The sequence below is a fragment of the Rutidosis leptorrhynchoides genome, chromosome 7, assembly GCF_046630445.1.
Source record: "Rutidosis leptorrhynchoides isolate AG116_Rl617_1_P2 chromosome 7, CSIRO_AGI_Rlap_v1, whole genome shotgun sequence".
NCBI classification, from domain to species: Eukaryota; Viridiplantae; Streptophyta; class Magnoliopsida; order Asterales; family Asteraceae; genus Rutidosis; species Rutidosis leptorrhynchoides.
The window spans coordinates 33,096,247-33,106,202 of NC_092339.1; the positions used below are offsets into that span (position 1 = coordinate 33,096,247).

Sequence of the window (9,956 nt, forward strand, 5' to 3'; positions counted from 1 at the left end):
GATTTGGTGAATGCAACGTTTCCTTGAAAAATATGCCATGTAAGACTCCATGCACATAGCTTGTCTAGCATATAAGCAAACAGCGGAAGACTTCTAGGGAACCTGAGAATAAACATGCTAACAAGTGTCAACACAAAGGTTGGTGAGTTCATAGTTTTAGTGTTTCGCATAATCTGTATATAAAAGTGGATCACAAGATTTCAGTTGTTTCATCTAGAAACGTTTATCAAAATATTCTACAAGATTGAGCACCCTGGTAACTAAACTTTAACGTCTATATAATAACGGCCCATAAATTTTTTCCTTTTAATACGCGTTAAATAATACTTTAGGTCCCAATTGTGTTTCCATAAACATCTTTAATACAATGGAAGGTTTAATAAACCTTAAAACATTTAATACATTGATTAATTGTCCAAACGGACATACACGACCCGACTAGTTTAGTTTCCAACCAAAACCGAGCATGGTGATTTGGGACTACGCTACCCAAATCCTAATCGAATACAAAAGCAAGATCTTCTTAGCAACCTAGCCAAGATCTCTAATCCCCAAGCTTACCCGAGCCGCCAAGCATGCGAACCTATAAAAATAGCAACAACGAGAGGGTAAGCTAACGCTTAGTGAATGATAATATACTACATACATATATATGTATAAAACGGACACGCCACACAAATATCAACTACCGCATACCGAAGCATCCATGTATAAGGCAACTACACTAAGCATACCGTACGATCTCTAAGCAACAAGCTAAAGATATCAACAAAGTATATGTTCACCAACGACGATGTGAACAACGCCAATAAGCTTCACCCGGAGGGTTAGCTACAACACAACATTACATTAATATATATAACAATATAAAATGAATAAGGTTAACCCCTTAACCCATTACCGAATACCAAACGCCACAATGAAGATTGGCCGAACTACACGAGCCTTAATAATCCGAACCCACACGAGATTACTATCTTCACAACATCGAGGTTGGCCGAACTACACGAGCCTTAGTAATCCGAAACCACACGAGAATACTACCTCAATAAGATGACCGAACTACACGAGTCACCATGAATCCGAACTACACGAGATTCATTTCCAATAAGATGACCGAACTACACGCGTCATCGTGAATCCGAACTACACGAGATCCACTTCTCCAATTCAAACCCATGGTCACGAGATTATAAAATCCACCACATCGGGGTTATCCACATCACGACAAATCAACCCTTCGCCATTGGGGTTATAACATCCAAATCACAACCACGTGTGATAACGTACACACAAACGTGTACCTCACCAAAGGTGGTCAACCAAAATGCACAAACGTGCCAATTGGACCTATACACAAGTTCATCAATCCACCTATATGTGAAGTGAGCTCTATGATCGAGAACCACTTCACCCGACCCGCACCCATCCTACACATACATATGCATATAGGATATTAACACTCACCTTGTCGCCTTGATGAAACGCTTCCAAATAATCCGCAACTCGTCAATGGAAAGCACCTATTCCATAATCATAAATACCACAACACAATTAGGATGGATTTACAAACCAACCCAATTCGACACTTAGCGCAATTTCGACCCAAATGCACTTTCAAGGACAACCCGCACCCAAACTACCCAATAATCACTAACACAAGTGATAATGGTCCTAATATGCCAATTAAACCCGAACACAAGTGTTAAACACTTATCGTTCTCAAAATCGCCCATAAACCCTAATTTTGACCCATAAGGTCAAAATCTCACCATTTACAAGTTTTGACACCAAAACATGTTTAACTCGGTTTTATACTTCAACTTAATCCATTTTAAGTTTACAAACCGCATCGAATCGACATTCGGGTCATAATCCTCAACAAACCCTAACTTTGACTCTAGTCAAAATTAGTCAACCATAAGAACTCTAAAGGCCTCCAATACATCAATAATCACTAATACTAGTGATTATACACCATTCTCAAGTCTTAAACATGGTTAAGTCATTAATCAACCCAAAGCCCGCCTTTAACAACAATAAACCCGAATATTGGTGTTAATCTCCAATTAACAACTAAATGGGTTTCACCTATGAATCATACCATCAAAAGCCCCAAATTTGAATGATGAACACGAAAATGAAATTCGGAGTTAGAGCTTACCACTAGTATCACCGTGTAGCCAAGAACGAGGAGAACAAACTTGTCAACTACGCCAAAGATCAATTCCCGCTTCTTCCTTTCCAAAAATCCCTTTGAAATCAAATGGGTGTTTGAGTTTTGAGAGAAAAATGAAAAGAAAAGGAAAATGAAATTAGGAAATGAAATGAATGGATGAGGTTAAAGCCTCAAATCTGGCTCAAATGTGAAAAGACCAAAACGCCCCTCACTTTACCTAAATATTGCGAAAACAGGAACCAGTTCGCCCACATTGCCGTGCCGCGGCCTTAAATGTCGCGCCACGACATTTGCCTAGGTCTGGGATCATTTTTTGTTGGACTTCTGATCTGATTTCCAGTTAATTGCCGCGTCGCGGCCTCATTTGTCGCTCTGCGACACACAGCGTGATCTGAGTCATTTTCTTGCATACAAGACCTCAACACCCGAACATGTCCCGAACCCTTCATACGCCTATCGTACATACACAATACACCTATAAATCATATACGGGGAAAACGGGGTGTTATAACTCTCCCCCACTTAGATTCGATCACGTCCTCGTGATCCTAGTCACGAACCCAAACGGACCCACACTTAATGGTCGTCGAACATGCATTTCAAACCAACTTCTACCACAAATTCGCTAACCCGATGGTTAATCCAATGATAAATTACACACTTGATTGCATCTCGAGACGTACAATACACGCAACAACCGAAGTCTACAACGATCCCTTAGACAATTCTTCTTAAAGAGTTACCCTTAACAGCTAAATCGTCACCCGCGATTTATCAAATTCCATAATTCCGAGCACTAGCACTAACTCAATCCCTCACATCGGAAAAACTCAACCAATCTCGTATCGAGATTTCAATTCCTTAGCATACCCTTACCGAGTACGACGCTAAAAACAACCAAGTCTCAACCTAAGGTCAACAACCGGAAGTGATGAAGACCGAACCAAACGAATCCTGACGGATAACACCAATCACTAAACATTCCTTGTAGTGCGCAATACGACCAATACGTAACTACCGTAACATCATAATCCAACGGCTAAAACCGATAGCGCCCAAAACGACTTATGGAAACGCAAATCTCAAGGTGTACCAAATCGACTATTGTCACACCCGTAACAACATGTGAGCGAAACACGGCTATCGCATCACTAATCATACAACATGGTCCTCACGACCCCACCATCGGCGTATAAAACAACTGATAGTTCCCACAACATGGTCCCTACGACCCCACCATTGTTGTATCAAATAACCAATAGATCGCACGACATGGTCCTTACGACCCCACCATCGGTGTATAAAACAACCGACAGATCACACAACCCGAAGGCTGGCCGAAAACACACGCGCCTTAGTGAATCTGAACTACACGCGACTCACTACCTTCACCACAACAACAATCGGGATTGGCCGAACTACACGCGCCTTAGTGAATCCGAACTACACGAGAGTCACTATCCCGGAGGAATGACCGAACTACACGAGTCATTTGTGAATCCGAACTACACGAGACTCACTCCTCAATACAATGACCGAAACCACACGAGTCTTTTGTGAATCCGAACTACACGAGATTCACTTCCACAATAAGATGACCGAAACCACACGCGTCATCGTGAATCCGAAACCACACGCGATCCACTACCATGATGAAATCAGCGGACCCGAAGATCATGTTTCACCAATCTCAACACCGGATGAAGTCAGCGGACCCCGTCAACGGTCATGCTTCACCGATATAACACCTCGCTCATGATGAAGTCAGCGGACCCCGAAGGTCATGCTCCACCAATCGCATACTCCCATGATGAAGTCAGCGGACCCCTAAGGTCATGCTTCATCAATCACATACGCACTTTTGGCCCCAAACAATGAGTAGTGCAACATCGCGCTATGCTACACTATAGTGAACCCTAACGGATACCACTAACCATCCAAAATCGAGCAAGAACCACCTATATCAAACATAGGTACCCAACAATAATTCTCTAGAAGAGAATCCGACACACACACATCCCTTACCCGAGGGATTTCACCTTGCTCGCAAAACACGCCCATTATCTCTCAACGAGATTACCACATTATCACCTCGGTGATAATTTACATCCAAAACCATAAGTACAATTTAACCGAAGTTGTACTCTACCACAAATCGACCAAAACCAGGTCTCGACAACATTTTCCGGATCTACCAAAAGCATCATCCGAAATCTCACACGACCCATCACCATATCTTGCTCCAGCCTTGAGCACACGAAGGATTTCAATCAATCCTTAAACACTTCAAACGAAAAGTGTACCGCAACATACACAACTATAATCTCGCAATCATCCAATTGCTTTAGTTTGTCAAATTTCACCTAGTCACCCATGTACCTAAGGGTTTCACCTCGGTACCCTAAGTACGATGTAATCGCAACATAATCGGAGTCGAACACCATGCTAGTAGGTATAAAAGAGGCACCTAATGTCGCGTCATGTAGGCTCCATTACCAACATACATCGAGATCCAAAATACTCGATCTCAAGGGTTCCAACCACCCGACGAATCTCACGGTTCATCAACTTTAACACGAGAGAGAACACACTCTAACATCCGAACACCAAAGCCCATTCCCAAGGCTTGGTAGAACATTTCTCAACACTAAGGAATGCTTGGTTGCACCAAGTCTTACGCCCTTCGCCCGACATTCACAACGTCACCATAGAGTACTTCCATTAGGAACGTCACCCATAACAACAATATGCACAACACAAGGCATTTAATCAACTCAAATTCAAACGGCACTTAATAAATAATCAAAGGACATATTCATTAAAACGAAACGTACCTTAACGTCTCCTTGCCGCACCTGTCCCTGCCAACTTGGGACATTCCGACTTACGATGTCCTTTCTCTTGGCAAATGAAACACACCGTGCCTTCACCCTTTGGTACCGAACATTCCCATGACTTGTGACCCCTCACGCCACAACTGTAACACCTGGGCTCACTAGAGTCCGAAATACTCGTCCGCGTACCACCCGTGCTCACACTCGGACCCTTAGTCCTCTTACTCGGAGCACCATACGAAACAACCCTTCTCTCACTTGAAGGTTCACCAATCTTTGATCGTGTATACGACTCAAAACCTCTAGCCACGGCGAATAATTCCACAAACGATTTCGCGTGACCCCGGCTAATCTTATTCTTCAAGTCATCATTCAAGGTTCGATAGAAATCTTGCATCAACAAATTATCATTCCCCAAATACTCCGGGCAAAACGAGCCTTCGCCATAAAGGTCGTCTTGAGAGTATTCAAATTCATAGAACCCTGTTGCAAATTTCGCAACTCATTACGCATTTCTGACAAATCAGCTGAATTCAGGAACTCCTCAAAGAATTCTTTCTTAAACTCGTCCCACGATAACGCCATAAACGGTTCACCACCGACAAGATCAATCTTACCATCCAACCAATCCTTCGCCCTACCCCGCAACAAACTAGTAGTGAGTCTTTTCTTCTTCTCATGAGGGAATTCAATAGTACGAAAACACACTTCGACATCCGAGATCCAAGTTGTGCTTACCAAAGGATCCAGTTTCCCGTCTGATATCGCCACATTTACATATAAATTTATTAGCGATATCGGTTTCTAACGTTATGGTTTCGAGTTATTTGGAGACTTTTGTTCCTGATTATAGTGAAAATGATGATTAGAGTTCAAGAAGTTTTTATGGGAACGTTTTGTGTGATTTCATCAAGATTGTGGAAATGAATGTTTGAATAAAAGTTCGAATCGGGCAACGAATAATTAAATTGAGAGATGCTGTCACGAGTCCTTAGTTCGCGGTTGCGAGTGTATTTTTCACAGTTGCGAGAAGTGTTTTGCTACAGCTTGGTCAAATTGGGCCTGTTTTGAACTACAATTTTTGAGGCCTGCTGGCGTGAAACAAGAAAAAAAAAAAAAAAAAAACAAGCGTGGCCCATTTATTGGTTTTGGTAAGCCGACAAAAAAAACACCATGGATCAAGTTATATTTTTTATTAATTTAGGGTGTCATCATCAAATATATATACTCCATATTCCATAATTTTTAGATCCATCCATCTGAATACGAAAACAATAGACATATTAATTGAGATTTAGGTTTTATTTTTTATCTATTACCTCTTTAGAGGCTGACGAGTCATGAAGACTTTGTCTTGGGGTTTTTAATTTTCTACTTTGGAATTGGTTAGCTCTCAATCGACTGGTACTTCTAATTTTAATTCTTGTTTAATACCATGTTTATTTATTTATACTTTGTTCAATCGATTGTTTGTCCAATTCTTATGAGTAGTTAAATTTTTATTATTCACTTAGATGATTGAACTTAGGAGAAGGATTGCTAATTTTTTGTGTATTTAAATTGATTGCTCTTGATCCATGATTCTTAATTACTCCCATTAATTGATCCCATTACTTACTAATCTGTTAGTTGATGTAACGATAGTTACTAGATTAATTAATTTATCTAGGTTATTGAAAAATAAATAGATAAGTTGAATTACATACGGGAGACCGGTGTAATTAGATTAGTAATTAATCCCATCAATTGAGTAGGTAATTGTGAAGCCTAAAGAGGGACACCGATTTACCCTTCAACTGAATCATAATCTTGAGTAGCTAATATTGATTGATTGTGTTCTTCAGAAGCGTATGGGAGACCAACGTGAAAAACCGACACTTTCATGATAGAATTAGTATCTAAGTTAGGGACACCACCTTATCTTACTAAGAGATTAATGAACTTGGTTAACGAGAGTTATACTTAGGGATTTAATTACATTGTTCTTAATAAAAGCAATCCGGAACCTAGGGAATTGAATCTAAGTGAATACCCCTTATCTATTTGAACTCGTTTTTAATTTCTTTGTTTTAATTACTTTTTAATCAAAACCCCTTTTTACAACTAAAATCTTTAGAATAATTAATAGTTTCAAATCCTAAACTTTGCTCCCTGTGGACGAATTCGTAAGTATATTACAATAAGATTAGGTGTGTTTTACGCATATCAAATTTTTGGCGCCGCTGCCGGGGAGCGGTGTGTCTTAGGATTTTACAAGCTCTTAGTTATTTGATCCTTTCGTGGAAACTTGTTTTCACGAAAGTTACTTTTCTGTTATTTTATTTTTAGTTTTACGTGTTGCTTTTTGTTGTGGTGTGATCGAAGGTTAGGTACTTATAACTCTGGAACCGTCTAGAGTTTACCATACATGCAGCAAAGCTAAAGAAGAACAGGAAATCGCCAAAGGTTTCTCAGTTTTACCTTTTTATATTCCAGACTTTGAATATATTAAGAAGGAAGAAGTTAAGATGGGTGAACTAGCTCAGGGTCAATTCATGGAAGCTTTGATGAAAGCCACGAGGGCTGGTAATGGACATGCCATTACCCAACCAGTAGTTGATAAAGATTTTGAGGTTAAGGGACATATTCTAAATATGATCACTCACCAGTGCCAGTTCAGGGGTACACCGAAAGAGGATACATTCGAGCATCTTCGATCTTTCAAGAGCATATGTAATTTGTTCAAGATTTCCCAAGTTGCGGATACTATTATATATTTGCGGGTTTTTCCTTGGTATTTGAAAGACGATGCCAAGGACTGGTTAGAATCATTGCCTGAGGGTGAGATTGATAGTTGGACTACGATGGAAGATAAGTTTCTGCAGCGTTTCTTTCCAGCTTCAAAGGTTGCAAAGTTACAGAGTGAAATTAATCATTTTGTTCAGAAATCAAACGAAACACTCTATGATGCTTGGACACGGTTCGGTAAAATGTTACGAAATTGTCCTCAACACGGGTTGAACAATTTTAATAAGGTCCAGATTTTCTATAAAGGTGTTAATGTGCCAACAAGGAAAGAAATAGATATTGCTGCATGTGGATCTTTGATGAAAAAGACTCCGGATGAAGCTTACAACATCATCTCAGAAACAGCTACACACTCATATGATTGGCATCAAGAGATGGATGTTTCTCGTTCTTCTTATGTCGCTAGTACCGAAACTAGTGATGAGCTTGCATCTGTTAAAGCACAACTTGCATCTGTTAAAAGACAAATGGAATCGATGACTAAAGAGATGCACGCTATGAAAGTTGGTTGTGAATTATGTCAGGGGCCACATCTCACAAAGGATTGTAATCAGGCAACAATGGAGGAGCAGGTGAACTACTTGGGTAATCAATACAATAATCAGTATCAAGGAGGTAGTTCGGGTTATCAAAGGAACGGACCACCGGGGTTCGTTAATCGAAATCAGAATCAGTCATATGAGGATAATGGTCCTTCATTAGAGGAATTATTGAGGGGTTTTATAATAAAGATGGATGAAAGCATCACGACATTGAGGCAAGATAGTGAATCAACAAAACAGCAAGTGCGAAGTCAGCAGGCCTCAATACATAATTTAGAACGGGATGTGGGGCGTATAGCTCAGTCGCTAACGGAGAGACCACCGGGTGCTCTCCCTTCAAACACGCAAGCTAATCCGAATGTGAATGGGCCACCTCGAACAATCTTGACTAATAACAACCGAAGTGATGTGAAGAATAAAGATCCTCAGGTTTCTACTTATTCGCAGGTGCATGCTATTTCTAGCTTTGAGGGTTATGGTTCCGATGAGGTTATTCCGACCTATACTCATAATGGTACAGACAGTTGGATTCGAGTTAGTGATATTACTCCCTCTTATGGTAATTATTTGATGAGTTTGATGACGGGGAATTCTAGTTCGGGTAATCAAGAGTCGGAAGTGAAGAGTCTTGAGACTACCGAGTCTCTTGAGTTTAGTGTTGATGAGATTGAAGTGGAAGAAGAGGTGAAACCTTCACCTAAGTTGAGAGTGTACAAGCTGCCCATTCCATATCTGAGAGCTATTCAATCCGAGCAACCAAAAGACACTGTTTGTAAGCCTATTAATACTAATGAAAATATTTATGTGCATGTACCTTTGGTTGATGTTCTTGCAGGTATGCCCAATTATGGGAAATTTTTGAAAGATTTAATGGCTAGGAAGGGTGAGCATGAGCAGGCATCTTTCGCGTTTCTTGAAGCGGAATGCGCTGCTATTTTGAAGAAGAGTGATATGCCACCAAAGTTAGGTGATCCCGGGCCATTCATAGTGCCCTGTAGGATTGATGACTCTGAAATTTTTAGATGTTTAACTGATTCAGGTGTGAGTATTAACCTTATGCCTTTGTCTGTTTATTCACGTTTGGGTTTGAATGAGCTTAAGTCGACTAATACTGGAGTTAGATTGGTTAACCAGTCGATTAGTAAACCCATAGGGATTGCTGAAAATTTGGTGGTTAAAATAGGTGAATTAGAGTTTCCAGCGGAATTTGTGGTTGTTGATATGCCAGAAGATAAGGTTGTACCCATTGTTTTAGGTATGCCATTTTTAGCAACTACAGGTGCATTAACTGACTGGAGGACTTGTAAGTTGATTTTGAGGGATAGAAGTAAAACTTTGAGTTTTCAAACAAAGTTTAGTGTTAAACCACAACCCACACCCGTTGATTCTGTGAATGTGCTAACTAGTTAAACTGATAATGTTAAACCTGAGGCTAGTAAAAGGCCTAAGTAAGGGGGTGGAGTTGTTAAAGAAAAACCCGTAGTTAAACCGCCCGATGATAGTGTTGTTGAAAGGTCTATGAGAAGGTTATTCGGGCGGGTCAAGAAAGTGATGAATGATAAGGATGAGCAGTTAAGACTTCGGTTAGTTTCTAATTTATCTGAAAAAGAGAAG

The 9,956-nt window shown here is 40.3% G+C and overlaps 1 protein-coding gene across 1 annotated transcript; it reads left to right on the top strand.

The window, feature by feature from the left end:
* Window positions 1-7,520: 7,520 nt before the first annotated feature.
* LOC139859091 (uncharacterized) lies at window positions 7,521-9,752 on the top strand. The gene is made up of 3 exons (XM_071847901.1): window positions 7,521-7,977; window positions 8,122-9,114; window positions 9,178-9,752. Exons 1-3 carry the CDS (start codon window positions 7,521-7,523, stop codon window positions 9,750-9,752), a joined length of 2,025 nt encoding a protein of 674 aa, XP_071704002.1.
* The last annotated feature ends 204 nt before the right edge of the window (window positions 9,753-9,956 follow it).